Source organism: Vulpes vulpes, chromosome 2, assembly GCF_048418805.1.
Source record: "Vulpes vulpes isolate BD-2025 chromosome 2, VulVul3, whole genome shotgun sequence".
Lineage (NCBI taxonomy): Eukaryota > Metazoa > Chordata > Mammalia > Carnivora > Canidae > Vulpes > Vulpes vulpes.
The window spans coordinates 151,472,655-151,489,741 of record NC_132781.1 but is presented as its reverse complement, the minus strand read 5'-3'; the positions used below and the strand labels follow the sequence as shown (position 1 = coordinate 151,489,741).

The 17,087-nt window shown below is 40.1% G+C and overlaps 1 protein-coding gene across 10 annotated transcripts in view; it reads left to right on the top strand.

Annotated features, from left to right (window-relative positions):
• GMEB1 (glucocorticoid modulatory element binding protein 1) overlaps nucleotides 1-17,087 on the top strand; it is a 36,368-nt gene extending 19,281 nt beyond the window's left edge. For all 10 annotated transcript variants that reach the window (XM_072750575.1, XM_072750573.1, XM_072750574.1 and 7 more), the window contains exons 6-10: nucleotides 2,967-3,124; nucleotides 5,630-5,761; nucleotides 7,316-7,453; nucleotides 11,724-11,846; nucleotides 14,668-17,087. In XM_072750575.1, the coding sequence (XP_072606676.1) occupies nucleotides 2,967-3,124; nucleotides 5,630-5,761; nucleotides 7,316-7,453; nucleotides 11,724-11,846; nucleotides 14,668-15,368 (1,252 nt within the window). In that variant the 3' untranslated portion in view covers nucleotides 15,369-17,087. The remainder of the gene's footprint in view (nucleotides 1-2,966; nucleotides 3,125-5,629; nucleotides 5,762-7,315; nucleotides 7,454-11,723; nucleotides 11,847-14,667) is intronic.

The following is a 17,087-nucleotide window of genomic DNA, read 5'->3' as shown; positions in this document are numbered from 1 at the left end:
CCTACTTGAGATCACCAAGCATAGGCAGGGCTAAAGCTGCTGCTGAGTAAGTGTGCCAACCATGAATTGTGGGCTGACCGACAAGTTCTGTGATAATCTGGTAAAATAGAGAGTGCTATTAATAGTAACTCATACTCAGTGAATGCAATCCTTGCCTTCCTTGTACCACAGAAATAAACTTCAGAATGTGTAATACCCTCATCCCCATCTCTTTATGCAACAAGCTTATTGTAACTTTCCCCCCTCTGGTGAAGATTAACATTAATTAGTATTCTTTGAGCACTCACCTATTGATAGAAATTTTTAAATGTGGCCAGGAATGGAAAGTTGCCCACAGAACATGTATCAACAGCCACAAGAGCATCCTACCCTTTGTCTTTAATTCTTTTTAAGGAATCTGTCCTAAGAAAAATCTGTAGTGCTTATAGAGATTCAGACATAGAGGTGTTCATTGCAGGAGTGCCTGGGTGGCCCAGTTGTCAAGTACTTGGCTTTCTACTCAGGTCATGAACCCAGGGTCCTGGGATTGGGTCCTGGGATGGAGCCCCATATTAGGCTCCCTGCTCAGCTGGTTGTCTACTTCTCCCTCTGCCCCTCACTCCGCTCCTGCTCTCTCTCTCAAATAAATAAATAAAATCTTAAAAAAAAAAAAAAAAAGATGTTCATTGCAACATTGTTGAAAATTATGGTCTGCTTTAGGGACACCTGAGTGGCTAAATCAGTTAAGCATCTGCCTTTGGCATAGTTTGTGATGCCAGGGTATCAGTAGGGAGCCTGCTTCTACCTCTCCCTCCGTCCCTCCCCCTATTTGTGCTTGATTTTTTTCTCTCTCTCTCAAATAAAAAAAAATATTTTAGAAAAAGAAAAGATAGGGGTGCCTGGGTGGCTCAGTCAGTTAAGTGTCTGCCTTTGGCTAAGGTCACGATCCTAAGGCCCTGGGATCAAGCCACATCAGGCTTCCTGCTTGTAAAGTGCCCACTTCTATCTCTCCCTCTGCTGCTCCCCCTGCTTGTGGGTGTGCGCTTTCTCTCACTCTGTCAAATAAAATCTTTCAAAAAAATAAATTTATGGCTTATCTAAATATATATGATGTCATTTCTAAAGAGATTTTACATGGAAAAATGCTTATGATGTAAAGAAAGAAAGGAAAAAAATATAAAATTGGGGGTGCCTGGTGGCTTCGTAGAGCATGCAACTCTTAATTTGGGGTTTGTGAGTTCAACCCACCCCCCCATGCTGGGTGTAGAGCTCACTTATATAGTTATATATATATATATATATATATATATATATATAGACACACACACACATATATATATATATGTATATATAAAATCTTAAAAAAAAAAAAAAAGGGCAGCCCCGGTGACAGCGGTTTAGCACCGCCTGCAGCCCAGGGCGTGATCCTGGAGACCCTGGATCCAGTCCCACATTGGGCTCTCTGTATGGTGCCTGCTTCTTCCTCTGCCTGTGTCTCTGCTTCTCTCTCTCTCTGTCTCTATGAATAAATAAATAAAAAATCTTAAAAAAAAATACACACACACACACACACACACATATGTACACACATATCCAAAGGGGCACCTGGATGGCTCCATTGGTTAAGTGTCTGACTCCTGCTTTCAGCTTGGGTCTTGATCTCAGGGTCGTGAGTTTACATGAGTTCAAAATATATAATATTTGTATATATTATATATTACATATATACTGTATATATATATTACAGTATAATTTTATCTTATTTTATTTTATTAAAGATTTTATTTATTCACAAGAGACACAGAGAGAGAGAGAGGCAGAGACACAGGCAGAGGGAGAAGCAGACTCCATGCAGGGAGCCTGACATGGAACTTGATCCCGGGACTCCAGGATCATGCCCTGGGACAAAGGCAGGCTCTAAACTGCTGAGCTACCTGGGGATCCCCTACAGTGTGATTTTAGACTGTAGACACACATATACGTACTTAAAATTTAATGGAAGAAAATACGCCAAAATATTAATGTTATTTCTGTGTTGCTGGATTTTTTAAAGGGCAGCAGTTTTCCTTATAGTTTTCTGTATTTTTCACAGAAACCATTAATTTTTCTTCACATATTATTTTAATAGACACATTAAAAATTATTTTAGATGACTTGTATATAGAAATCAGTAGTTGAATAAGATTGGTAAGGAGTACTTTTAACTTTCATTGTTGTTATTCTTGGCCTGTTCTTTTTCCCAGAAAAACAAGCACATGCCAACTTTCCCCAAATGTAAGAAGGAATCAATGCCTGAAAGGTCTTTAGTGAAAACCAAGTAACATAACATAGAGTTTACTATAATGAAAATACCCCATGGTTTTGCTCATGGCCTATAATAACAATGTCTTGTGAATCTAGTTATAAGGGCATTTTATAGTGGGGGTATAGTATAATCAACTTGCTATGTATTTATAGAGTTTTATATTTTTTTATTTTTATTATTTTATTTTATTTTTTTAATTAAGGAAAGGAATGTGCTCAAGTTTTATGTCTTCAGTAGCAGCAACAGATATTGCTGGTCTAGGAATACTAATACATCAGAATCCCATCATAAAATTCTTATTCCCGTGTAGCATTTCTCAGTTGTGCTGAGATATATGAATTAGTCTTTTCCCATTTTGGGTTTGGTTTCAGTGAGATTCTACAGGGACACTTAGATATTGTCAGGAATGTGTCCCTAACTAAAGCTTGGTGATAATGGGAAATAAGAGAATACTCATTATGAACACACTAGGGAGGATAGAGGAGTACATGTAAATGTGGGCAGGATCAAAATTTTATAATCCCGATTAGAATTTTTGCAACCTAATGACTTTTAATGACATTAGGTTTCATTAATCTATGGAGTAGATACAGTAACTTTGTTTCTATTTGTCCTAGAGGCCTAGTTCCATCTAGATGTAGTGCAGGCTGAACTAGTAGTACTTTTTGTCTCCTTTACACAGGAAAATGATGGACTCTGGACAGATTGACTTTTACCAACATGACAAGGTTTGCTCCAATACCTGCAGAAGCACCAAATTTGACCTTCTGATCAGCAGTGCAAGAGCTCCAGTGCCAGGACAGCAGACAAGTGTGGTGCAGACACCCACTTCGGCCGATGGTAGGGGGTAGGAAACCACCTGAAACCCGAGTGTTTTTTAGTAACACATTTCCCTTTCTCTTTTGTGTTTCTTAATTTTAATTCTCATGAGCACTGATGTCCCTGTAAGGTATGCTAATCTTGGGTGCAATTCCATACTTTAGAAACAGATCTCTTTGTTTTCTCCCAGATGATTCCTATTGGCCATACTTCCTTACTGTTTCTTTCTAACTATGCATGATAAACATAAGAAAGATGGTTCAGAGATGCTTGGGTGGCTCAGTCAGTTAAGCATCCGACTCTTGATTTTAGCTCAGGTCATAATCTCAGGGTTGTGAGATCAACCTCCATGTCAGGCCCTGTGCTGGGTGTGGAGGCTGCTTAAGATTCTCTCTCTCTCTCTTTCTCTTTCTCCTGCCCCTTCCCTGCATGTGTGTGTGTGTGTGTGTGTGTGTGTGTGTGTGTGTGTGTACACATGCATTCTCTCTGTCTCCCAAAAGAAAGAAAGATGGTTCAGTGGTTATTATGTTTATTCAATGGTCTCATTTTGATGCTACTTGGCATACCTTTGAAATTAGATTGTTTTGAAAATCCTTTGTTCTGGGATCCCTGGGTGGCTCAGCGGTTTAGTGCCTGCCTTTGGCCCAGGGCGTGATCCTGGACTCCCCAGGATCGAGTCCCACATCGGGCTCTCTGCATGGAGCCTGCTTCTCCCTCTGTTTGTATCTCTCTCTCTCTCTGTCTCTCATAAATAAATAAATAAAATCTTAAAAAAAAATAAAATCCTTTGTTCTGCTGGTGGTCAAGGCAGGAGGGTAGATTAGAATGGTGAATGGTTTTCAACTGTTGAGCTGAGATGTATCAAAGATAATGTATGGCTGGCTGGACTAGCCTCTGGAGACTGCGGTAAGGCTCAAAGAGCTCTGCTTGGAAGGGATCCATATAACCAAGTTGAGGCTTCCTCACAAATGAGGCAGGATGGGCATACGCTTAATTTCAGTATTGTTGACCTCGGGACTAAGCTCTCTGCCCTGCTCTAGGGAAGATGGAGCTACATGGGATAATTACTAAGGATTCAGTTAGTCCAGGGGCACCCAGTTGGCTCAGTTGGAAGAATGTGCAACTCTTGATCTCAGGGTCATGAGTTCAAGTCCCATATTGGGTGTAGAGGTTACATAAATAAGTAAATAAACTTTAAATAAAGATTCAGTTAGTCCAGCTGAAGACTTAACACAATTAAGATTCTTATCTCAACTACTTCCAGAAGGCTTATAACTATGCCTGATGGTCACAAGGATACTAACAGATGTAAGGGAAATAACATGTTTTAAAAATGACATCTCAAGGTTTCTTTTGGTCAGCCCTAATATTCTATAAGTAACCACTGGGTGAGCAGTAACCACTGGGTGAGCAGAAGCCTAATCTCCTGGAACCTAAGTTCCCTTCAGGAGAGTATTAAATATCTAGCAGATTGAATTTTTGTGAGTCTTTCACTTAAAAAGTAAGAAATGCTATGAAATTTTTTACTTCTTTTATTTGCTGAAACTCCTTTAGTATTATTTTTTTGCTTGATTATTAATATTCTCCAGAATGTGGAGTCCACACTCATCTATATATCTATCTGGATCAGTTTGATATTTCTCAATTCTCTTTGTTTAAAATCTTAATGTATGAGGGGTGCCTGGCTGGCTCAGTCAAAAGAGCACATGACTTCTGATCTCAGGGTCATGAGTTTGAGCCTCATGTTGAGTGGAAAGATGACTTAAAAAAAATAACAAACTAAAATCTTAATACACTTTTTAAAAAGGATTTTATTTATTCGTGAGAGACAGAGAGGCAGAGACATAGAGGGAGAAGCAGGCTCCCTGTGGGGAGCCTGATGTGGGACTATCTGGGGACCCCAGGATGGCACCCTGAGCCAAAGGCAGACAGGCACTCAACTACCCAGGCATCCCAATACACAATATTAATAGGAAAAGTTCTTTTCTTCTGTGAATCTATTATTCTTGGATCTCTTATATGATTTTTTAGGTCTCATTTCTCTTGCTTTCTCTTACATAGCCTGATAAATAAGCTATATAGCAACTTCTGATAGTCTAGATGGTTAGTATCAAATATGCTTGTAGTAGGGCTGTTGGCTAAGCACCATACTTTTCTCTTAAATTATTTCAGGCCCTCTTCATCCTCACTAAGTCTGGGCAGATAGCCTGGCAATCATGCTCACCTTCAGTTTTTTTTTTAAAAAACACCTGCTCAGGAAGCAGATTGCTCTTTTGTGATTTTATAAGTTATCTTTCACTTTCTATTAAGAGTAAGAAGAAAGCATTTTCTTTTGAAAGAAGGTTTTCTTTAGAAAATCCGATATTTGTCCTGGCTTACCAAAGATTCTAGTTTTTACTATATGGACCTCAAGGCAAAAAGGCCAGAATGTTAAAATAATAGGGTCTCTTCAGCTGTATGAGAAAAAGGATCGCTATGACTTTTTCATGAAATTCACTGGCTTTACCTCTGATGGACTACTTTTAGGTAGTATCACACAGATTGCCATCTCGGAAGAGAGCATGGAAGAGGCAGGGCTGGAATGGAACTCCGCTCTCACTGCTGCTGTCACCATGGCTACAGAGGAGGGTGTGAAGAAAGACTCAGAGGAAATTTCAGGTACTTTTCTATGTGGCTCAGATATCTTGCAGGGTTTTGTTACTCTTCTCACCATTATGATTAGGGACACAATAGGTCTCTTAATTACTTTTGCTGATTTTTCTCATGCATATTGATTTAATTGTAGCTACAAACATTTTATTATAATCCATGCCACAACAGCCATGCACAGTCACATTTTACATAGGAAAAAAATTGAGATTCGAAACAGTTCAGCAGCTTGCCTAAGACCAGTCACCCAACCAATAGTGTCAGAGCCAAATTCAGCTGTTTGACTCTGTAGTCAGTGCTTTTCATCCTGTCAAACTGCCTCCAACTTTGGAACATTTCTTAGATAAACCAAGCTGCAAGATGTTAAAAGAAAAAAATTAGGTAGCAGGTGGTGTAGAGGATGGTGATTCATGATGATTCACTTAGAGGGGACCAGGAAAGGTTTCACATTATCCTCCATTCATTAATTCACTTGAAAAATATTTATTGCTGCCTATTTTTAGTTGGCACTGTTGTCAACATAGATGAAAAGACAGCCTCTGCCCTTAGGGAGCTTATAATCCCACCTATTCAACTGTTTTACTTTATCTTGTAAGTATAAGACTAGAGAGAGTATGGTTGATCCTTGAACAATGTGATGGTTTGGGGCACCAACCTCCTGTGCAGTTGAAAATCCGAGTGTGGGACGCTTGGGTGGTTCAGCAATTGAGCATCTGCCTTTGGCTCAGGTTGTGATCCTGTGGTCCTGGGATTGAGTCCCACCAAATCAGGTTCCCTGCATGGAGCCTGCTTCCCCCTCAGGAGCAGAGGGGGGGGAATAAAATAAAATAAAAATAAAATAAAATAAAGATTTTATTTTAAATAAAATCTTAAAAAAAAAAAAGAAAAAAGAAAGTCATAAGATAAATTTACATCGCTAGACTGTATTTATTGAAAACAATTTGTATATAAGTGGACCTTCACAGTTCACACTATGTTGTACAAGGCTTACCTATATATCTCTAATTTAATGTATTTATTATTTAACTTTTAAGATACTAAATACTATTTAATTTTAAATTAAATTATTTAAATAAATAATACTTAGTATTTATTTAATATATTTTTTAAAGATTTTATTTATTTATTCATGAGAGACACACAGAGAGAGAGAGGCAGAGACACAGGCAGAGGGAGAAGCAGGCTCCATGCAGGGAACCCGACGTGGGACTTGATCCCAGGTCTTCAGGATCAGGCCCTGGGCCAAAGGCAGCACTAAACCGCTGAACCACGTAGGCTGCCCTTATTTAATATCTTTATTGGAGGAAGATAACCCACTCCCTGTAGCCAAAGCCATGACAAATTGAGGCAATTACCTCAAGTCCCTATGATGCTGAAGAGGCCAAATAATTGGGTACCAACTTAGAGGGGCAGCTAGTATTCCAAAAGCTTCTTCCTTTTTCCCAGAAATGGCTCAACAAGAAATCATTTCAGATTAAAATAATTTCAAGTTTAACTTGTAGAGATGTGCCTAAGTACCGTAGTATCTCTTATTTACCTTCTGTTTTATTTCTCTTGTGTCAGAGGACACTTTGATGTTCTGGAAAGGAATAGCTGATGTAGGTCTGATGGAAGAGGTTGTCTGCAATATACAGAAGGAAATAGAGGAGCTACTCAGGGGAGTTCAGCAGCGGCTCATTCAGGCTCCCTTCCAGGTAACAGGTAAGTGCCCTAATTCTAACAACAGTAGTCATTATTGAACACTAACAACTGTAAGCAGATCCTGTTAGCCTCATGAAAACACTGGGGTATTATTATCCCCATTTTACAGATTAGGAAATGAAGGTTCGTACAAGTTGTTTTTTTTTTTTAGTGTTATGTGCTGCCGAAGTGAGCACAGGTTCATACAAGTTAAGTTACTTTTCCAGAGTTCATAAGAAGGTTTTGAACTCAAGTCTGGTCATACTTTTTCCACAGGTAATTTTTACTTTTATAAATGGTGCCAGAAAGCAGGCTTTCTCTCTCTGTTACATATATATAGATAGAGTCTGAAAATTGGAGAAAGCTACCTGGTTTTAGACAAGTCTCATATTCTGTCAGTTTAGGGTTTCCAGAACTATTATTTGCACTTACAGCTGTGTCTGAATACCCTTTGGGCACTTCTTGCTATGCATAATGTAAAAGGATATTCTAATCATCTGATACAAAAGGGTCATGATAATGGGGCGCCTGGTTGGCTCAGTTGGTGGAGCATGTGACTCTTAATCTTGGGGTCATGAGTTTGAGCCCCACATTGGGGGTAGAATGTATTTTTTAAAAAAGTCAGAATAATATCTCATAAGCTTGTGTGTCAGTGAGTTCCTAGATTTGTTACTTGTGTCTTATTACCTCTTTATAATTCCTACATTATATAAATACACTTAAACTTTACAGTAAAGTCTTTTTTTTTTTTTTTTTTTATGTGCTTGGTGGAATAAAAAAAGCAAGTAACATAGAAAGCAGGGATGACTCTTTTAGATAGGGTGGTCAAGGAAGGCCTCTCTAAAGGTGGCATTTGAACTGAAGAAGCTAGCCATGTGATGAACTGGGAGAAGGAACATTTCAGGGAGAAGGAACAAAGACCTTGAAGTTGCAATGGGCCTGATGGGTTCAAAGAATTAGAGAAGCATGGAGGCAGCCACAGTGGAATAGGGTATGGGAGAATGATAGGTGACGAGGTTGAAGGGCAATAAAGAGGATATTTTAGATAAGCTTTGGTTAGAATTTTTTTTTTTTTAAGATTTTATTTTTATTCATGAGAGGCACACAGAGAGAGGGCAGAGATACAGGTAGAGGGAGAAGCAGGCTCCATGCAAGGAGCCCATATGGGACTTGATCCCAAGACTCCGGGATCATGCCCTGTGCCAAAGGCAGATGCTCAATCGCTGAGCCACCCAGGTGTCCCTAAACTTTGGTTTTATTTTAAGGTGATGGTAAGCTATCATAGTGCTTTTGAGCAGGGGAATAAAGTGATAACATTTATGTATATTTTTATATTTTCTATATAATTATATATTTTTTATATTTTTAAAAGATCACTTTGGTTGCTCTATGGAGAATATACTGTATGGGGCAAGAAATCAGTTGGGAGGGGTGCCTGGCTAGCTCAGTTGGTGGAGAGTGCAACTCTTGCTCTCAGGGTTGTGAGTTTGAGCCCAACATTGGGCCTGGAGCCTACTTAAAAAAAAGACATGAGGGCAGCCCTGGTGGCTCAGTGGTTTAGCACTGCCTTCAGCCCAGGGTGTGATCCTGGAGACCCAGGATCCAGTCCCATGTCAGGCTCCCCGCATGGAGCCAGCCTGCTTCTCCCTCTGCCTGTGTCTCTGCCTCTCTCTCTCTCTCTCTCTCTGTGTGTGTGTGTGTGTGTGTGTGTGTGTGTGTGTGTGTGTGTCTCATGAATAAATAAATAAAATCTTAAAAGAAAACAAAAAAAGAAATGAGAAGAAATCAGGAGACTCTTGAAAGAATTACTCCAGACAAGAGATGATGGTGGCATGGCTTAGAGGTGATAGAGGTAAAACCTGGGAAGAAGTTATCATATTGGGGATATAACTTGAATGTGAAACTGATAAGTCCTACTGATGGATTGGATGTAGAGTAAAAGAGAAAGACAGAAATCCAGGATAACTCCTACATTTTTGGCCTGAGCCATGAATAGTGACACCATTTCCTGAGATGAAGATCACTGGGAGAGGACATCAAAGTTAGTAGTTGGATTTTTATTTTTTTGTTTAAAATATTTTATTTATTTATTCATGAGAGACACACAAAGAGAGGCAGAGACACAGGCAGAGGGAGAAGCAGGCTCCATGCAGGGATCCTGATACGGACTCAATCCCAGGACCAGAATCACACCCTGAGCCGAAGGCAGACACTCAACCACTGAGCCACCCAGGCATCCCAGTAGTTAGATTTTTGTTGTTTTTAAAGTAGGCTCCAGGGCAGCCCCGGTGGCACAGCAGTTTATTGCTACCTTCAGCCCGGGGTGTGATCCTGGAGACCGTCCCACGTCAGGCTCCCTGCATGGAGCCTGCGCCTCCCTCTGCCTGTCTCTCTGCCTGTCTCTCTCTCTGTCATGAATAAATAAATAAATAAATCTTTAAAAAAAATAAAAATAAAAAAATAATAAAGTAGGTTCCATAGCCAGTATATAGGGCTTAAACTCATGACCCTGAGATCAAGAGACACACACTCTTCTGACTGAGCCCGCCAGGCACCCCTCAAAGTTAGTTTGGACTTGGGGCATCTGGCCGGCTCAGTGGGCGGAGCATGTGATTTGTGATCTCAGGGTTGTGAGTTCAAGCCCCACGTTAGGTGTAGAGCTTACTTAAAAAAAAAAAAAGGGGGAAGAAAAGAAAAAAGAAAATAATTCGTTTTGACTTGCTAAATGCTTATGCGGCTTTCAAATGGAAATGTCACTCAGCTAGATGGAAGTATGAGTCTGGCACACAGGAAAGAGGTTAGGGTTGGAGATCTGCATGTGGGAGTTCTCAGCATGTACATGTTATTTAAAAACATGAGACTGGGATCCCTGGGTGGCTCAGTGGTTTGGCACCTGCCTTCGGCCCAGGGCTTGATCCTGGAGTCCCACTCATTGAGTCCCACATCAGGCTCCCTGCATGGAGCCTGCTTCTCCCTCTGCCTTGTCTCTGCCTCTCCCTCTCTCTCTCTCTCTCTCTCTCTCTCTCTCTCTGTGTGTCTCATAATAAATAAATAACATCTTTAAAAAAATTGGGCAGCCCCGGTGGCACAGCGGTTTGGTACCACCTGCAGCCTAGGGTGTGATCCTGGAGACCGGGGATCGAGTCCCATGTCAGGCTCCCTGCATGGAGCCTGCTTCTCCCTCTGCCTGTGTCTCTGCCTCTCAGTCTCTCTCTGTCTCTGAATAAAATAGATAAATCTTTTTTTTTTAATTTTTTTTATTATTATTTATTTATGATAGTCACAGAGAGAGAGAGAGAGGCAGAGACACAGGCAGAGGGAGAAGCAGGCTCCATGCACTGGGAGCCCGACGTGGGATTCGATCCTGGGTCTCCAGGATTGCGCCCTGGGCCAAAGGCAGGCGCCAAACCGCTGCGCCACCCAGGGATCCCAAAATAGATAAATCTTAAAAAAAAATTAAAAATAAAAGCATGGAACTAGATGAGATGACTAGGGAAGAGAGTTATGGGTGGAGAAGTGGTCTGAGTTAAGGAAGTAATGACCACAACTACTGACAATGCTTTCAAAAAGTTTTGTATAAAGAGGAACAGAGATAATGCTATGAATAACATTGCATACCAGTTCTCATGTCTGATACTTAAAATATGATACTTTTAAAAAAATTATATTTATTTATTTGAGAGAGAGAGAGTGAGCAGGGGGAAGAATAGAGAAAGAGGGACAAGCAGACTTTTTGCTGAGTGCAGAGCCCAATGTGGAGCTTGATCTCACAACCCTGAGAGCATGACCTGAGCCAAAATCAAAGGTTGGACACTTAACCAACTGAGCCACTCAGGTGCCTCTAAAATATGTTACTTCTAATCTTCATATCTGTCTTGCCAAGTAAGTATTATTAGGCCCTTTTTTTCAGTTGAGAAAACTGAGGAGTGAAATGACTTAACTAAGTTTACATAGATAGGAAACCATAAAACCGAGATTCAACCTTAGCTCTATCTGGCACAATGACCATGTTTTCTAAATCAGAAGTCAGAACTTATAACCAGATGCAAGATTTTTTTATTTTTGTATTTATTTATATCGAAAGATGTATAAAGTTGTAACGATTAAAAAAAAGTTATAACAATTAAATCAAAGTTAATTATACATGTGGTACATCTTTGCCAAAATTTCTAAAAATGCAATTGAATAATGCTGTCATTTCTGAGTTGTTTCATATTTAATAAGCAGCACAACACAGGGCTGGGGGAACACTTCTGTTTTAACTTGACAGGCATATCTTTGTTTTAAATAGACGCTGCTGTTCTCAACAATGTAGCACATACATTTGGCCTAATGGACACGGTGAAGAAGGTTTTGGACAACAGAAGGAACCAAGTAGAACAGGGAGAAGAGCAGTTTCTCTATACTCTGACAGGTGTGTATAACTTCTGTTTCTTCCTAGGTGATATTATAGTAATATCCTTGAGTCTTGCCATTTCTTTGTAGACTTGATTCTTCCCTCTCTAACTTCCTTCCTTCCTCATCATGGTCCTCCTTCTGTATCTTTTAGAAGGTTAAGATGTCTACTCAGTTGCTCCATTAATCCAGTAATATCAGTGGCAGAAGAAACAAATTGGCCCTTGTCTTTGTTATATTACATTGTTATCTTTTGATAAATTTAACACCTTCTCCATTATTTGTGATAATCAGAAATTATGAGCATATGAATAATTTAACTCCTTTTATCAAGTACTTAATTTGTACTGTCTCCAAACTAGGTTGTAGAAATATAATGTTGACTAAGATAGCCTCACTCTCTACATGGTCTTTAAGGAGCTCAAGAGAAAGCAGACATAGAAATAAGTGCAAAAAGTAGTCAGTTTTGTAACTGGGGCATATAGTGGGTATGGATAGTGGAAGAACAAAGGAAGTTGTCACTTACATCCAAAGAGAATCAAGAAAAGGTTTTGGGTAAAGCAGGTCAAAGAAAACAACTCAGATTATCATCTTTGAATAATGTAGAATATATTATAGTTAGTCATGAAGGCAAAAGACAAGATTATTTGGTTAAGGGAAAAATAAGTTATGTTGTCTTAAACTCATTTTTATACTCAATATATATTTTAAACTCGTTTTACAGAGTACTCTGAGACCCTTTTTATTTAATCCTCCTAAGAATGTTATAGGCTATTATCCCTCTTTTATAGATGACCCAGTAGAGAGACAAGGAGGATAAATGATTTGCCTTGGGGCCACATCAGTACTTGGCAATGAAGCCTGGAATAGAATTTGGCTTTCTTATTCCTAATCCAGCGCTTTCACCTTGAAACTTCACACCATCCAAAAAATGGTTTTTCTTAAGAATCTGGGCTTCTGGTTCTTTGTATTTTTTTTTTAAAGATAGGTTTAATCATAGTATATGTAAAGATTTGTTTTCTGCTTTTTTCACTGTGACATATTAATACTTTCCCAAGTTGCTACACAGTACTTTACCTAGACATTCTTCTAGGGATGACATTTAAATTTTCAGACTTTTCTTCAGTAGTTTATTTTGTTGCAGTGAACTTGTATGAATATAACTTTTTCTTTTTATATCCTTTTATTTTATTTATTTATTTATTTATTTATTTATTTATTTTTTAATATCCTTTTAAACTACTTCCCAGAACTAAGTTTCAGGTTAAATGATACTTAATAATTGTTTTATGGATTTTTATGACATGTTGCCAAATTTCCAAGATTATGTCACCATTTTGAACACACCACCATTAAATGTTGTTATTTATAATATTCTCTGGTTTAAATTTTTTAAAAATTAGAGATGTAATTGTTAATCCTCTTGAGGTTCACATTTCTTTGGTTACTACTGAAAATGGAAAAAAATGTAGTATTTTATAACTTATGAGGCAGTATTTAAAATTTTTTTAATGAAAAAATATTTTTTAATTTTTTATATTTTTTAAAGATTTTATTTATTCGAGAGAGAGAGAGAGAGGCAGAGGGAGAAGCAGGCTCCATGCAGGGAGCCTGACCTGGGACTCGATCCCAGGTCTCCAGGATCACGCCCTGGGTCAAAGGTGGTGCTAAACCACTGAGCCACCGGGCTGCCCACCAAAAATATATTTTTAAATATGTTCTTGATCCCTACCTACTCCTTTTATTCCAGGCAAGGAATTGACTCACTCATGGTATTCCATAGGAGCAAAGAGCTCCACAGATGTAACGGATTATTTATTGACTGTTCCTCGGGTATTAAGCAATAAAGGAGTTAAAGTGTAGAACCAGACCCATCAGTGGTCATCAGGGTTGGATTATACACTGGGAGAGGGATACTGATAGATGTAATACGGTGGAAAAGCCACGAAGTTGGCCATCAGAATTTTGTACAAGCTCTGAGACTTTAAGTTACTTTACCTCTCTGGATCCCAGTTAGAATGAATGTGTTAGAACTCTAAGACCTCTTTTAGTTCTCTAATTATTCTTAGGGACTTCCTGTATAACTTTCTGTAGACTTCTCTGGGTGGTAATGGTAGACTAAGGCCATTTGGTAGACTAAGGTCACCAGCAAGGTGATCATGCCTTAAAGGACAGTTTGGGAATCACTGTTTTTTGGAGCAGCCATTGTAGGTCTTCTGTAGGTCCATATTAGTTCCAAAGGGATTGTGCTTATATACCTTATTTTCATCTGTAGATCCAGGCAAGGCATCTGTAAGTTTCAAGATCAACTGCAGGCTTTGTTGGTTTGCATTTTGGTGACAGGTGACAAAATGCCACAGGAGCTTCTAGGGTTGAGCTATAGTAGGATCACGGCCTGAAAAAGATCCTTAATTTTTGCCCTGCCTATAATCACATAATGGAATGTAATTGCTGGAGGGACTTTTTTTTTTTTTTTTTTTTCTGGAGGGATTTTTAAGATCATCCAGTTTGGTTTCTTGTTTTGAAAACAATGAAGCAGGCAGCCCAGGTGGTTCAGCGGTTTAGCGCTGCCTTTAGCCCAGGGCGTGATCCTGGAGACCTGGGATCGAGTCCCATGTCAGCCTCCCTGCATGGAGCCTGCTTCTCCTTCTGCTTATGTTTCTGCCTCTCTCTGTGTCTCTCATGAATAAATAAATAAAATCTTGAAAAAAAAAAAAAGAAAAGAAAACAATGAAGCTGTATAATAGCAAAATCAGGACAAGATCTCAGGTTTCCTGACTCCGTTTACTGTTGGCAAGAATATGCTTCTGTCCACACAAAGTCTGTCTTTTTTTCCACAGAGTTGGAACGCCAGTTGGAAGAGCAGAAGAAGCAAGCTCAGGATCACAGGCTGAAATCCCAGACGGTTCAAAATGTGGTACTGATGCCTGTGAGCACTCCTAAGCCTCCAAAAAGGCCCCGGCTCCAGCGGCCAGCTTCTACCACAGTCCTGAGCCCTTCTCCTCCCGTCCAGCAGCCTCAATTCACAGTCATCTCACCCATCACCATCACCCCAGTGGGCCAGTCATTTTCCATGGGCAATATTCCGGTGGCCACCCTCAGCCAGGGCTCCAGTCCTGTGACTGTTCATACACTGCCTTCTGGCCCTCAGCTCTTCCGCTATGCCACAGTGGTCTCCTCTGCCAAGAGCAGCTCACCAGACACAGTGACCATCCACCCTTCATCTAGCTTGGCACTGCTAAGCTCTACTGCCATGCAGGATGGGAGTACCCTGGGCAACATGACCACCATGGTAAGCCCCGTGGAGCTGGTGGCCATGGAGTCTGGCCTGACCTCGGCAATCCAGGCTGTTGAAAGCACCTCGGAGGATGGGCAAACCATCATTGAGATTGACCCAGCCCCAGACCCAGAGGCTGAGGATACTGAGGGCAAAGCAGTCATTTTGGAGACAGAACTGAGGACTGAGGAGAAAGTTGTGGCTGAGATGGAAGACCACCAGCATCAAGTCCACAATGTGGAGATTGTGGTCTTAGAGGATTAACTGGGAATCTTGGGGCCAGGAGATATGTTTTGGTTTGGAATTTTAATTATTTGTTTATTTTTATCATTGTCCCACTCATTTCCACATAGGATCCTTTTTTTAAACAAAATTTCATTGTTGTAACTGAAAATGTTGGGTTCCTCCCACCCCCTCATTGAAAAATGGACAAAAACAAGTTGTCCTTCCAGAAGTTGAGAGTAGGTCACTCAATGTCCTAATCCTTTTGCACCAAGAAAGTTATTTCCTTTAGAGGAGGCATCAAAGATAATCAGAAACCCTGTTCAGAAAGCCCTTTCCAGGCTAGTCTGTCTATGTATGCATGTGGTTTTATTTTTGTAAAGATGCATTGACCAAACTTTGGAATATAGATCTGACACTGGAAGGCAACCCACCCACACATGGATGCAGAAGGATACTTTATTTTGTATCCTGGAAAGGGCCCTCAGAGGCAGGTGCAAAACTCTGAAATGAGAGAAGGTTGAACTATGCTTGGAGGGAAGGTGGCATACCAGCAGCAGCTTAAAAAGGGAAATGCTTTGGCCAGGATGGGGCAAGGAAATTATCTTTGTTCCAGAAGTGCAACTGATGCCTCTTGACATCTCTAAGGGTTATTACCATGGGTGCCATTTTGAGAAGAGGCCAGTAATAAGTGGAAGGGTACATCTCCATGGACCAAGTGGCATCAGGAGCCTAGGGGCCTGTGGCTTGGCAAAAATAGAAATCCTGGTTGTCACAGCTGTGCTTTGTGATTCAAGCTCACCTTCCCTCCCTTCCCCAACTTTGTCAAAGCACTTAACCCTCTTAAACTAGGAACAGTCTATTCATTTGCAAACTCTGTGATGTGGTGTGAATTTTTCTGGTTCTTGGACTGTGGCTGTCATGGGGGTGGGGCTCCAAGGCCATCATTTTTATTGCATGACTCCAGGTGCAGGGGAGTTCCTCATCCAGACCAGCTGCCCTTTTTGGTGGGGCCCTTTTTTGGCTTTGGAACCAAAAGCAGCCACTCATTTGGTGCTTCCTCTTGTTCTGCCCTCCATCCCTCAACTGTTAATAGCATCTGTCTCCTGGATCCCACGCTCTTCAGCTTTTTGGCTGATTTGGAGAACAGTGACAGGTGCCTGCCTGCCATCATCCTCTTTTAGATTCATTTATACCATTTATACCACAGATGTTTCTGTGAGATATTAAGCTCATAAAAAAACAAACACAAAAACAAAAACAAACAAACAAAAAAACAAACCTTATGCTTGGCAGGGAAGACTCAACAGCCCCAGCCTATCCTGAGGCACCGAGTAGATGTCTCCTCCTGAGTGAGCTGGACTCCCTGGGAAAGAAGCATTGTCTGCAACATTATATTATAGGAAATGTACCAGGAATGTCAATAATAATATCTTGGGGGGAGGGTTGGGTTTTTTTGTTGTTGTTTTGTTTTGTTTTTTATGTTGTATGTATATTTAGAGCTGGGCTATTTTCTGTGCTGTGATTCCTGCTCTTTGAACATCTTCAGTGTTTGGGGCAAGAATGGACCCTGGTTTTTATTTCTTTGATTACATTGTTTACTGCACTAGGACAAATATAGGGAAATTGCAGACAATTTAAAGGAAAAAGAGGTCAAAAAAGAAAGCACACAACCTTAGGAGTGGGAGGTTTTTGGTTTTGTTTTTTTTGTTTTGTTTTGTTTTTTTGTTTTTTTAATTAAAAGCAAAACTTTGACCTGTA